Consider the following 14,850-nt stretch of genomic DNA (forward strand, 5'->3'; position numbering starts at 1 on the left):
TATATGTAATCAGTCTAAGTAATCTACTCAACAAAACGATTAAGAACATCATAAAAATGGCTATAACCGTAAAAACTTTAGCTCGTTTGTTTTAACTATCTTTTTATTCATATCTTTTATTGACTGTCGTACATTAACCGCTGAAACTCCTTCAACTACCTTAGATTCTCCGGGTAATAACATATTTTTAGTTGCAGATATGTTTTTGTTATGTGGATATTGTATTAATGATTTATTTTATTGATAAATAGGATATGGAATAGGAGGCGAGTCTTGCTTTGGAGGATTTTGGCCGTGTAAGAAAGACATTCTCTTTGGTTGCGTTAGATATTGCAATAGATATAAATACAAATTTGGCCGATGTACTGACATCGAAGGATGTTGTTGTTATTGAAAAAAGCTTTTTCAATGAAATATATAAAAAAACGTGTAGTTTGAAATATAACATCAATAGTTTTGATATGTTTTGAATGTTTATACAAAAGATCTAGAGTAGGATACACAAATTTTACCAAATCAAAATTAGTTTGATGAAATACAAAAAGTAGGTTTTGCAATTTGAACAAAATCTAAAATAAAATGGAAAGGAAGAAACCATTAATGCTCTTGATTCTCAGATCTCTGCTCTTAGTCAAGACATTGTCAACACTTTCCAAAAAAAAACTGTTATTTTTGTTAAATTCGTAATCTTCACGTCTTTCTTAGACTCATTTACACGTAATTGATACTGTAAATCTTTGTCTCTCTTGGCCTCTTCGTGTATAAGTTTATGATAAATAGTTAAGCTCTATAAACTACTATCATGGACCATACGTATGAAGACAACGTAATATGTCAATAATCTGGATTTGATGGTACATTACAGTCTTGCTCCACTCACAAGTCATACCACTGTAGTAACGGTTCATCTTGACTCTTGAGCCTATATGGTCAGGATTTTGATATGCTATCAAAGGTATATGTGAGGAAGAAGAAGAAGGGAAATGGAGTAGAGGAGAATGGCGTGAGCTGCACGGATGAGCTGGCAGTGGTGGTTACAGAATAATAGAGATAGTTTGTTGCAATTGTTACTGGGCCTCACTATATAAGAGGACTCAGCTCTTACTTTACGGTTATGTGGGTTTTGGCTAAGGCCTTTTCTTGTAATTGACTTTGGCTTGATTCTCGATTAGAGAATTCAAGAGGGGAGGTTGGGCAGTTATAGTCAAATATACATCCAGTTCCTATCAAATTGGTGCTGTGTGAGCGCTCTGGATCGAACAATCGCGACGGCGACGGAGAGAGATACGATGAAGAAAGCGTTGCGTAGCCAGGGCGAAGACGAACCGGTGACGATGGAGCTGCTCTCAAAGACGTTGCGCGATCATACTTCGTCGCAACAGGAGACGAATAGTGAGTTTCGAGCGGCGATTCGAGCATTGGAGGAGAAATCAATGTCGAAGATCGAAGATCTGGAGAGGAAATCGCAAGATCATTATGAGGAGTTGCAATCGAAGATGGATTCGAACTTTTCGAAGTTGTGTGAGCTGATTGCGAAGAAAGATTCGAAAGCTGTGGAGGTATCTGAGCCGAGTCCACAACCGTATCGACATCCTAATCATCAGGTACATCAATCGAACTGGGAAACTAGTCGTACGTCTAGATCGGAGGAAGGTATTGAACGGAACTCTTTGACGGAGAAGCGCGATGGGTTGTTGAAACGTGTAGAACTTCCATCGTTTTCGGGTGATGATACTTATGGATGGTTAGCTTTAGCAGAGAGATATTTTCGTATTGGAGGTTATGATGAGAGAAGGAGGTTGGAGATTGTGTCTGTGATATTGGCAGGGGATGTGTTGAGCTGGTTCAACAGTGAAGCTCAGAGAAGCGAATTTAGGAGCTGGACGGATTTTAAAGAAAGGCTGATTGCTCGTTTCAGTCGTGAGAAGCTCCGTGATCCGAGTCAACTTTTCTTTCCAGTAAAGCAGACGGGAACAGTGGCTCATTATATTCATCAGTTTGAGGATCTATCAACACAAGCTACGGGATTGACTGATTCTCAGCGTGAAGGGATTTTTATGAATGGGTTAAAGCCAGCGATGCGGGAGGTGGTTAATATGAGTAAACCGGTGGACCTTCCGGAGATGATTGCTACAGCATATCAAATGGAGGACAGTTCGTTGTATAAGATGGTTTGTCGCGAAAAGAGTTATGAGACGAAATCAAGTTCGCGACAACTATTTACTAAACCGTACGTTGCCACAACGACTAGTTCTGAAGGGCAACAGAAGCCACAGCAAAATAAAGGAGGTGTGTTTCAGGAGAAAGCCACAGGGAACAACACACAGAGACCTCAGTTACGATTGACGGAGAGTCAGATCGCAGAAAAAAAGAGATTGGGACTCTGTTTTACGTGTGATGAAAAGTGGTCTCGACAACACTGGTGTCCTAACAAATACTTACAAGTGCTGACGGTAGTGAATGGAATTGAGATGGAGATTATGGATCAGTCCTTGGTCGAGGTAGAGGAGGAAGAGGATACAGTTGAGTCGTCCTTGATGGCGTTATCTCTTAATTCTTTTTTGGGGATTTCATCACCTACAACAACTAAGCTAGTGGGATCTGTTCAGAAGAATAGTGTGGTGGTGATGCTGGATAGTGGTGCTAACCACAACTTTATTTCTCCATCCACGGTAGAAAGAATTAAGTTGAGCGCGCAGCAAAATCCCAATCTGAATGTGTTGTTGGGCACGGGAATTTCGGTACAAGGTATGGGGGTTTGCAGAGAGGTTCAGGTGACATTGTCCACCATGACTTTTACTGCTGACTTCATTGTGTTGGAACTTGGGAGTGTGGACGTGATTTGGGGGTTCAGTGGCTTCGTACGTTGGGTACCACTACAATTGATTGGGAAAACAATGTCTGGTCTTTCTCTTATCAAGGGAAGCCAGTTACTATTACTGGTGATCCAGAGTTGCATAGTCTAACGTTCTCGGTGAAGACATTGATCACAGGAACGGACTCTCAATCTAGTGCGTCTGAGAGGGTGTTACGACAAATGGAGGGCAAGTGTAGTGAGGTTGAAGTGATACCGGAGCTGATGGCAGCAGAGTTATTGAAGTTTGAAGAGGTGTTTCAGAAACCAAAAGGTTTACCACCAGTAAGAGGCAGAGAGCATTCCATTGTGCTGAAGGACAACGCTAAACCAGTCAGTGTGAGACCGTATAGATATCCTCACGCCCACAAGGAGGTAATGGAAACCTTAGTTCAAGAAATGCTTTCTGAAGGACTGATACGTCCTAGCCATAGCCCGTATTCAAGTCCGGTGCTATTGGTCAAGAAAAAGGACAACTCGCACCGTTTCTGTGTTGATTACAGGGCCTTGAATAGAGCGACGATGCAAGATAAGTATCATATCCCTATGATTGATCAGTTACTTGATGAGTTACATGGCGCTTCAATTTTTACTAAGCTCGACCTGCGGTCAGGTTATCATCAGATCAGGATGCAGCAGGAGGACATTGAGAAGACTGCTTTCAGGACTCACGACGGTCATTTTGAGTTCTTGGTGATGCCATTTGGACTCACAAATGCACCGGCGACGTTTCAGGCTTTGATGAATGACGTTTTTCGCAAGTTTCTGAGGAAATTCGTTTTGGTTTTCTTCGACGATATCTTAATCTACAGTCGTAATCTGGAGGAGCATGTAGAGCATGTGAGAATGGTGTTGGAAGTATTTGTCGAGCAGAAGCTTTTCGCGAATCGAAAGAAGTGTTCTTTTGCTCAGAATAAAGTGGAGTATCTTGGGCATGTGATTAGTAAAGACGGAGTTGCGACTGATCACCATAAGATCGAAGCGGTTCAGAAATGGCCAGTTCCAAGAACAGTGAAGGAATTAAGAGGTTTTTTGGGTCTCACGGGTTATTACAGGAAGTTTGTGAAAGCCTATGGAGAGATTGCACGACCTCTTACTGAATTGTTGAAAAAAGAGCAGTTTCTATGGAGTACATCATCGGGGGAGGCTTTCTTGCATCTGAAGGATGCGATGGTCAGAGCTCCTGTGTTGGCTCTTCCGGATTTTGATCAGTTGTTTATTATTGAATCTGATGCATCCAGATTTGGCTTAGGAGCAGTATTGATGCAAGGCTGACATCCGATTGCGTATTTTAGTCGTGGGTTAACTGCTAGAGAACAATTAAAGCCAATATACGAACGAGAGTTGATGGCTATTGTTCTGTCTATTCAAAAGTGGAGGCATTATCTGCTTGGTCGTCGGTTTGTGGTGCGAACGGATCAATAGAGCTTGAAGTATTTGTTAGAGCAACGTGAGATTACGTTGGATTATCAGCGGTGGCTGACAAGGATATTGGGATATGAATTTGATATTGAATACAAGGTGGGCAGTGAGAACAAAGTAGCTGATGGGTTGTCGCGAATTGATCATGAAGCGGTTAAGGACAGTGGGTTAACACTACTGGCTCTAACTATGCCTGTGTCGTTGCAACTCCAGGATTTGTACCGGGAGATTGATGAGAACGTGGAGATACAAAAGGTGATTCAGAAGTTGGCTTCCGGAGAACAGGTTAAACAAGGGTTTTCGGTGGCGCATGGGAGGTTGTTTTACAAGATGAAGTTGGTTATTCCTTCAGAGTCAGCTCAGATTCCCTTGATTCTACAAGAATATCATGATTCGATGATAGGAGGACATGCGGGGGTGCTGAGGACTTTACAACGGATCAAAGCTATCTTTTATTGGCCGAAAATGAGGAAGAGAGTGCAGGATTATGTCGCGGCTTGCTCGGTTTGTCAGACACACAAGTATTCGACACTTTCTCCGGCGGGGTTACTTCAACCTATTGAGCTTCCGGTGCGTATATGGGAAGATATAGCCATGGATTTTGTTGAAGGGCTTCCAACTTCGAATGGGGTTAATGTGATTTTGGTCATTGTTGATCGTCTGAGCAAGTATGGTCATTTTTTAACTCTGAAACATCCGTTTACTGCGGTGACTGTGGCTCAGAAGTTTGTTCAGGAGGTGGTTCGACTTCATGGGTTTCCTAAGTCTATCATTTCAGACAGGGACAAGATATTTCTGAGCAATTTTTGGAAAGAATGTTTCCGTGTGTCGGGGACGAGATTGAGGTTTAGCACGGCGTTTCATCCTCAGTCTGACGGGCAAACAGAGGTACTCAATAGATGTCTTGAAACATATCTTCGTTGCTTCGCCTCAACTCATCCCAAAACTTGGTCGAAGTTTCTTCCTTGGGCTGAGCTTTGGTATAATACCGCTTATCACACGGCTTTGCGTTGCACTCCCTTCAAGTTGGTTTATGGTCGAGATGCCCCATCATTGATGGCATACGAAGAGGGTGCTACACAAAACTTTGAGCTGGATGAGATGTTGAAAGAGCGAGAAGTGGTTTTGGAATCTGTGAAACATAATTTGTTGCGTGCTCAAGCTTTGATGAAGAACAATGCTGATAAGCATCGGCGGGAATTGGAGTTTGCGGTTGGTGACAAAGTTTATTTGAAGCTTCGCCCCTACCGTCAACAGTCCGTCAGTCGACGTCTCTTTCAGAAGTTAGCAGCGCGTTTCTATGGACCGTTTGATGTAGTGGCTCGAATCGGGAAAGTGGCATATCGTTTGGCTCTTCCGGAATCCTCAAAGATACATCCTGTGTTTCATGTATCTCAGTTGAAACCTGTAGTGGGGGCGACAGACGTGGTTACGCCTTTACCTCCGGTGTTATCTGCTTCTGAGGATTTGGTGATTGAACCAGATACGATATTGGATAGGCGCTATGATGATCAGGGTTATTTGGAGTTGTTGGTGCGTTGGAAACATTTACCGGCGCATGAGTCTACTTGGCTTCGACTAGGAGAGTTCAAGCAGCAATTTCCATTGTTTTCACTTGAGGACAAGCTGAATCTCGGGGATGGGGGTATTGATATGCTATCAAAGGTATATGTGAGGAAGAAGAAGAAGGGAAATGGAGTAGAGGAGAATGGCGTGAGCTGCACGGATGAGCTGGCAGTGGTGGTTACAGAATAATAGAGATAGTTTGTTGCAATTGTTACTGGGCCTCACTATATAAGAGGACTCAGCTCTTACTTTACGGTTATGTGGGTTTTGGCTAAGGCCTTTTCTTGTAATTGACTTTGGCTTGATTCTCGATTAGAGAATTCAAGAGGGGAGGTTGGGCGGTTATAGTCAAATATACATCCAGTTCCTATCAGATTTCTATGGTAGTTCTTGATATATTGGATGGTCAGGACTCTGGCTAATCTAAAGGTTTTGTGTTCACTGCTTAAGGCTATGATTAGGTTTGTGTCAAGGCAGGTATGGTCATATATTAAACTAGTCTAGCTATGGATTACATATGGTTTCACGATGGTTCATGTGCATAATAAGATATTTTATTTCTTTGAACTTAGTAAGAGTTTTCTCGTCCCTCTTTGAGTTGGCGTTGACTTGTAAGAGAGCCAACCTCCCAATACAGTCGATAGAAAGCTTGGCTGTGCCTGAGTGATGGAGTCAACACCGTCTCATTGACCTCCTTCCTTCTTCTTTTTCCAGGTTTGGATTTTGATTGACAACCTAGATGGTCTAAAACATGTATCCGGCTCATGCCCCAGGTCATGAAATGCAAAAACAAAAACAAAAAAAAAACAGCAATGAAAAAGAAAAAGATTCTTACAGTTTGAGTTGTTTCAAAGAAGAAACGCCTGGTGCCTTGCTCTTGTGCGTCTTCATCAAGATGCAGTGGTTTGATATATAGCGGATGAATCGAAGCTGAATGATGATTTTATCCACAAAAGACTCAAAACCCATTAAAACATTAATTACAACAAAAAATGGGGAATGTAATGGAAACTAAACTTGACTATAGCAATCTACATAAGCCTGGTTATAGAACCTCAACTCTACCACATGACAATTCAAAAGACCAAACAATAACATTAGGATAGACTACAAACCTGATCACCATCTTTAATGTGGAAGTCAGTGAGGTAGTCAGAGTCGTTAATCAATCTTTGATCTTCATAGGATACGCAGAACTGTGCCCAAACATGCGGCCTTCATACTCACGGGGGTAAGAGTAGGATCATCAAGAATCACATAAAGATAAGTAAACTCAAAAATCAAGAAAATGAATGGTACCATGAGATATAATTGCCAAGGGATGTGATGGGCAAGTGAGAAAACGCAGCTTCTACAGCCATCTTGAGCTCCCTTACTGTAGCTGTCTTCAATACCTTATGATAATATCAGATATTATAAAAACCTCGAAATTAGTTGTAGAGTCAACTCTTAGTAGAAGCGTAAGAAACAAGCAAGCAAAGATTAGGTTACGGTACCAAAGGAAGAACCATCGAGCTTGAGAACAGTGAGTTTGATCGGCTCATCAGGCAACTGATTATAACTAAAACTCTTCCGACGATCGATCAGGCGGAGAGGAAACAGAGACGCAGCCAAAGAGCGGCGTGGAACTTCCATCGCAAATCAAGAACTAGAAATTGACAGGGCTACAAACATGTAGTAAGTTCCAAATTTTGGGCGCTGGAGGAGAAGCGAAATTGAGTTAGAGTGGGCCGGCTGAGGCATAGGGGCAAGGGGCAAGGGGGCCCAGGGCTCAAATTGTTTTTTTGTATTATTAGTGTTAAAATGGAGTCTGATTTAAAAAAAAAAAATTAAAAAGGGGTCCAAAATTTTTAAGTTATCCATAGAGTATATGTAAATTTTTTTTTGAAAAACTATTTTGCCCAAGTGTCTATAATTTACTTGAGCCGGCCCTCTGGGAGATTGATGATGCCATGTGAGGTAGGAAGAAGATGAGAGATACTTTGCTGGGAATCAGGGTTTAGGGATTTCTCTCTGGCTTTTTCCCGCGGTTAGATCCGTTTTGCTTTCAAATAGAGCAATATAGAGAGACGTTCAAATATTGTGTGGAAAAATTAAGACTACAAGCACCCATGGCCTAATGGATAAGGCGCTTGACTTCTAATCAAGCGATTGTGGGTTCGAGTCGCACTGGGTGTGTTTTAATTTTTTGCGAGGTAAAACAACATTTTCATACCATTCATTCACTATTTATCAGCGTGAAAACAATAATTAGTTAATGTTTTGCCTGCTTGAATACACAAGTTCAAATAAAAATGAGGCATCGCATTATTAATACTACTCTGAACTACTTCACCTCTGTTGAACTAAAAGGCTTCCTTTAGTTTCTTTTCACATCGAGCCTTTATGATCACTAGGGCCACTCCTATGTGTGATTGGCTCTTCTTTGTTTTGGACTAGTTACCTCCCAATGATCTTATAGTATGCGTATAAACCAGACCCGAAGAAGCCAAAAAGCTGTCCAATCACATTCATCTGCATGAACAAACCAATCAATTTTTTTTTTTTTTAAAAACAGTACTGAGATGTAGCAAATGTAGACCGAAGATTTTAGGTCTAATAAAGTAAATGGGACGGTGAAGAATAATACGAGGTCGAATGGGAGTCCACCAAAGAGCAACCAGCCTAGTCCAACCGTGAAGACGTCCTGCAACGATGATGTTAATGCTCAAAGCTTCACATTTTTTTCTTTTTGTAAAAAAGATAAGTATAAAGTGAAACCGACCTTCATGTTGCCACAAATTGTCTGAGTGAGAGCCGAGTTGAGAGTGGTGTTAAGAAAAATGCTGTAGTTTAAGAAGAAAGCCAACACACACGAACATAATAACACAACCTGTGTGAGAAGTAAGAAGACAAGTATGAAAAGAGAGATCATTAGTCTCCTCAAGGAAAAAGTGGAAGAGTGGATTTACAATACCATGAAACCTGGAGAAAAGAGGTGAGGAAAGTTAATAGTCCTCTCCAAGTCACCACAAACGTATGTCCATATCATCAATATAGGTCCGCATATAATTCCTATCCATTATATAAACTCACAAAATTCAAAGGAAGTAATTGGAGTTTAGATCATGTTTCTTTTTGCTATCTATCTGTTAAGATTACCATTGCACCACATAAGGCCAAAGCTATTCAAGCCACTTGATTTCCCTGGAGAAACCAGACATTAATTAGACTTTTGAGTAGGAGAACATTTATACAGAAAGTATGTAACTAGCGTACCAGTCCGGGAGATGGTTGCTAGATAAACTGCTGTTGTTATGTTGGCTAAGAAAACGACACCATATCCATAAAAATCAAACGACAAGTCCCTAGCTCCAGCGAAAAATGCGCCAAACAAAATAACGCCAACACTGTCACACAAGAGTTTAGTTTGTGCATGTAAGAATCAATGAGCATGAGGAAACTATGATTCACCTTCCAATGATAGAGCGGGTGTATCTCTGACCAGTGAGCAAGTACTCAATCACCATAGTAAAAGCCACCGTGGTACGCCTAAGCGTGGTGTACATGGGAACATTAACCCCTCTCACAGACGCCATAGTGGCTAGCTTTTCAGTAGATAAAAACATTGATCCAAAATTTGTGATCAGTTACTATTTTATAGGATTCAAAACAACAGCAGATCATTGCCACAGTAAAAAAAAAAAAAAACTAACCATGTAGAGAAGATAGGCAGCTGAGAGAGGAAGGGTGTGAAACAATGTCTTCAACGGCACAAAAGCTGAGACATTATTATCAGAATCAGCCGCAGTGAAAGAGATGATCTTTTTGCGCCTCAACGTGTATAGAAACAATGTAGAAGAAACCATCTGTGGAAACAAAAGTGTCAATCTTTTTTAGAGATGAAAAGATGGGTCACTGCAAAAATACAAACTTTGAGTATAGTATACCTGAAAGAGAGTGATAACGTTAACACAGGGGAAGTGATAGGAAGAGAGAGCTGCTTTATTGAATAGCACAAGCATCACTGCCAATTAAACACCAACACACAACATACACATTGTAATGCCAATAACATATAAATCTCAAAGCATGAAACTTTAACATTGATATATCAGCTGGAATCTGAAAATGAACATTACTCCAACGATTACCTGCACAGGCCATGTAAGAGAGAGCAGCGTAAGCGCCACGTTTGGTCATGGCGGATCCTTTGAAAAGACGGTTGTCTTCTACTACACCTTTGCCGTCGAGATTATTCTCTCCGGCGAGAGGAGGATCGGAAACCGGAAGGACAGGATTCATCATGGTCGAGAGAGAGGTAGACTCTCTCCAACGGTCTCCGTCTTCCTCCGCGATCGTCGTCTCTGACTCACCGAGATGATTGATACTGAACGTAGAAGACACGGGACATTTGAGTAGACCAGCTCTATGTGTGTGTGTGCGAATGTCTTTTTGTAATTATTATTGTTATGAAAATTATTAAATTCCACTCGTTTCTCTCTATTTGTGGGTTAAGGCCCAATTAGAGAGATAATTTCCTTATATTAAACCCATTTTAGTTTATGGGCTAAGCCTTATTAGATCTCTATTTTTCGATTTTTATAGTAACATCTAATCAATTTTCTAAATCCTAAAAGCTTTATTGTTTTATCAATAAATAAATAAAAAGACACTGTGCAGTCATTTTTTATTCTGTTCTTCTATAAGATTTTTCAAACATTGAATTTTAATATAAACAAAAAAAAAATTACAAAAAAGAAAGACAATGTCTTCTTGCTATTATTCTATGCAGAGGCGGCTTTGGACGAAAGCGAGAGAAATAGGTGCTTCCGGCCGTAATTAAATTATTAAATATACCGGCCACATATTGACAAAAATGATATCATATCTCAGATGGTAATGCTAAGTATTTATATCAGGGAGGTGGGGAGTTCGTATAACCCTATTGACATTGTTTATAGTTTTTTGTTCTTATAAAGGGTGAATATAAATAGGCCAATTTTTTCAGATTTGCTTCTAGCCCAATAATTATTAGGACCGGCTCTGATTCTATGTTTTATTTTTTGAGAAATAATTTCAAGTCTTAGGTATATTATACAAGTCTAAAAAATGTTTTTTTATTAGAAACATTATAGTTTTGGTGTCTATTTGTTCTTTCATAATTCGTTGTTATCCGGTAAACAATGTTTTTAAACCCGATTCGGACACTGAACCGGACGACTTACCTGGTTTCTCAGTCACTGGGTCGACCACGGGTGAACCGCATGTTAATAAATGAATTAGTTTTATTATATAATAATATATCAGCTATGTAAATAAAGATATAGAAACTAAAGTTTAATACTTTCTATTTTTTTTAAAGATAAATAATAGTTTGGATATGTATATATTTTATGTTTAAAAACATTTAGAAAATACCTAACTTTAGTTTTTATATTTTTATTTTCATTTGACATGCAAAATATCAAAAAATAGTTTAGACTTTTTTAAATTTTCTCTAACAAGTTAAGAGTTATGACATCTAAAAAAGATAAAAGACATAAAATTAATTAATATTTAAATGTCTAATGTGAATAATAAATTAAATTTCAAATACAAAATAAACCAAAAGTAAAAAATCACTGTAATAAATTATCAATAACGGAAATAAACTAACACCAAATCACATCAACTAATTTTGGTTCTCTCTACCATCGTTCTCTTTATTTTCTTCAGGTGGCATAGTGAAATCTTCATCAAAACCTAAAATCACAAATATAAAACTGAAAAGGGAAAAGGAAAAACTTAAAACTTTTTTTGTCGGCACCTAATTTCTTAATTGAAAATTTAGAATATAAAGCAAATCTAAAAACATAAATAAAAACTAAAAAAAAAAGTAAAAGTTATTTATTTGTTCAACCGGTGGTTCAACCGGTATCATGTTCCGGGTTTTACTGAGTTTTTGCGGGTTTCTAAATATTGAGTTTTTCACAAAACCCAAACCAAATTTTTTTGGGTCACCGGATTTACCGGTTCAACCGCGGGTCCGGATCATGTTTCAAAATGCTACCGGTAAATGAAAATAAAAGTCAGCTTATAAATGTGATTTGAGATATTTTTGATAAATTTAATTTTTATTTGGGAAGTTATATACTATAAAGGAAGTTTTGAATTATGATTTTGGAATAGTGCTATTTTTTGGTAATAAAGCAAAAATTAAAGGGCAATTCTCATAAATAAACCATTTTCAAGTTTTGGTCACAAAAATAGATCACAAGGAGGATAATGACCAAAATGTTTCATTTAATAGGTAAAATGACACTAATACCTTAGATATATATATATATATATATATATAAAAAATTGTTTTTATAGTTTTAAATTATATGTTTTCAAATTCGAACTTTTTCATAATTTTTTTTTTGAATTTTTTTTTTCCAAATTTTCTTTGTAATTCGAATATACTTTTTGAAACTATTTTTAAAATTTTTATTTTTAATATTTATTTTCTATTTTATAAAATTTTAAATCTCAAACTCAAATCCCCACCCTTTAACTATAAACCCTATGGGTATAAATGTATATTTACCTTTTTAATGAAATATTTTGGTCATTTTGATTTCTAGAGTCTATATTTGTGATAGAAACTTTTTTAGTGCTATCCTAGGGTATTTCCCAAAATTAAACCATAAATTTTTGGAAATTATTAAAATAGCATCATGAACCGGTAAATATCTTACTAGTTTAAATCAAGAAGTTTGAATAATGACTGAATGGGGAAAGTTTGTGGTACGATTCGTAAAGTAGTAGTTGAGGAGACATAGAAGAAACATGATAAGACTTTGGTATCTACAAACTTGATGAAGACAAGAAGACATTAAGCCAAAGCTGTCCAAAACAGCACTCAAACTCGAGTTAAAAAGATGGATTCATTCACTTCCCCTTTATCCTAACACTTGTTTGTCCCCCTCCCGCACTCAAACAAACAGTTTCTATCCTTTCTCGTTTCCTCCCACGTGCGTCCTTTATTATCTCTCACCAGTAGTTTTCTTTTCTAGATCAGTTTCTTCAATGGATTAGGTTTCTTGTCGGTATATTATGTGACTATTATTGGATTCGGGCACATATCTATTTTCTTTATCCGTTTTGTACCTGCTACTGCTTAATTCACATCCGACCCTTACGTAAGGGGGTATGGTTTTATATCAATTTACAATAAGTAGAATGGTTTTATGTCATTTATATAACACGGTTTCAAGTTATTTAGTGTTGAGATTCAAACATGCTAAATATTTAAATATTCAAAACGTTAATCAAAACATATCTTGCTCGATTATATTAAGATGTTTGAGCCAAAATGTAATCATACTTGTTCAAGCTACTAAATACATGTAAAAACTCTGAAATTCAAAATAACCAAGCTAAAATATTCAGAAATCCTATTACATGACAAGAATATTTATTTTCGAATAACAGCTTCGTCAAATCAAAATAGGTTATAACATGTTAATAACAGCCCAAAATTGCTTAACTTATTTCTCTTTATCTTAACATTTTTTACCAAAAAAAAACAGCCCAAAATCACTAGCTACTATCCAATTTTTGTCTATATTCCTTGCACAATTTGATGTTGTTTCAGCTAAAACTCTCGATGGCTATAAGAATTTAACGCCGCAAGCATGAGCAAGTCTCCATTGTTTTGAGGTTTTGCTACCTTTTTAGTAACTAAAAATATTAATAATTTTTTTATAAAAAAAATCAGATCGATCCCACGAGCTAGACTATAAGTGTGAATGTGATTCCGACAAGAGTCATATGGTCCCTTCAACTTTTAAAGCCCATAACTTCAGTGGTCGACCCGACACTACGGCACGAGTAGTCACGCACGACTTTCTTCACATTGATATTTTCCCCTCTACTCTCATCTGTTTGGTTGATCTAAAAACATGTAGAGACCAACCATAATGTCATATATTATATATGATATGGACTTCATAATCAAGTGTCACTTTCGTTATCTAGATTGATATCGTGCGAACTATTTCTTAAAAGTCAAGTTTTTAATATTGTGTTAGGCACAAAATATATCTTTTTACCTACGTTTTTATTAAATTAAATCAAACATATGTCAACACCAAGCTTACAACTGAATTACTAGAGTAAAACAAATATAAGATAATTGAAAGAATTCCAAGACCATATTCTCTTCTAGACTTTATTTACTTTTTTCCTAGTCTTTGTGGTATTTTGTTTGATGCACCATATGGTCTAATTCAGTTTTTATACTCTTGCTAGTAAAAATCGGATGTCGGTTATTCAACAAGTCGTCTCCATCATATAAGGGAGGAGGTAACTAGAAAGGCCATGAGTTCTAGTCTGTCATGGTATTGAAGTATTGAACCATTGAATTTAGAAATTATAAGCTATCTCATCAATCCACAATAGTAATGGTTGCAAAAACGAAGCACTTGTGAAATAAATGTTTTACGAAAAAAGGAAAATGTTCCTTCCCAAAGAGGGCAGTGTACTCAAGCTCAGGATGGGCAGACAGTTAATAGCCTTTATTCATAAGTTGATCTGAACTCTTCCCCAAATATTTTACTGAAGTTGCGTAGTGAATCAAACAGAAGTGTGTAGTGATAGTTGTCTCTTGAAAGGTTAAGAATATTGTGACAAGCTCAAAAAAAAGAAGAAGTGGAGTTTGCAATTGGATACCATGATTCTTAACAGTCTAATAAAAACATTGAATGTAAACAAAAGTATGGGACGTTGTCCGTTCCAACATTAACCAAACTTGTCTATTACTAATATTCATGTTAGTTGGGTGTTGCATGTCTAAATTCGTTGAATCATGTGTCCCTTGAAGATGCATGCTCTTGTTTCTAGCTTAGAAGTATAAATATAAATACACTTATCATTTCTTTAGTTGTTTGGTTTGCTTATCTTAATAAGTACGCTAATTGGATATTGTGATAAATAAAAATTAGTGATGCAAACATGGAAAATCAGATAAAGTCAACCAAAAACACTAAATCGTTTACAAATTT

General features: G+C 37.7%; 1 protein-coding gene, 1 non-coding gene and 1 pseudogene across 2 annotated transcripts; 1 reads left to right on the top strand and 2 right to left on the bottom strand.

Annotated features, from left to right (window-relative positions):
• Positions 1–6,396: 6,396 nt before the first annotated feature.
• On the bottom strand, positions 6,397–7,477 carry LOC106423361 (annotated as a pseudogene).
• Positions 7,478–7,947: 470 nt separating this feature from the next.
• On the top strand, positions 7,948–8,020 carry TRNAR-UCU. The gene has a single exon. It is a non-coding gene; the product is annotated as a tRNA-Arg (tRNA).
• An 18-nt stretch (positions 8,021–8,038) lies between these two features.
• On the bottom strand, positions 8,039–10,291 carry LOC106423410 (UDP-N-acetylglucosamine transporter UGNT1). The gene is made up of 10 exons (XM_013864188.3): positions 9,976–10,291; positions 9,772–9,848; positions 9,538–9,690; positions 9,296–9,429; positions 9,101–9,231; positions 8,984–9,028; positions 8,799–8,896; positions 8,607–8,714; positions 8,472–8,528; positions 8,039–8,356 (listed from the first exon to the last, which is right to left on the bottom strand). Exons 1-10 carry the CDS (start codon positions 10,127–10,129, stop codon positions 8,282–8,284), a joined length of 1,032 nt encoding a protein of 343 aa, XP_013719642.1. The 5' UTR covers positions 10,130–10,291; the 3' UTR covers positions 8,039–8,281.
• Between the last annotated feature and the right edge of the window lie 4,559 nt (positions 10,292–14,850).

This window comes from Brassica napus, chromosome A3 (genome assembly GCF_020379485.1).
Source record: "Brassica napus cultivar Da-Ae chromosome A3, Da-Ae, whole genome shotgun sequence".
Taxonomy (NCBI): Eukaryota; Viridiplantae; Streptophyta; class Magnoliopsida; order Brassicales; family Brassicaceae; genus Brassica; species Brassica napus.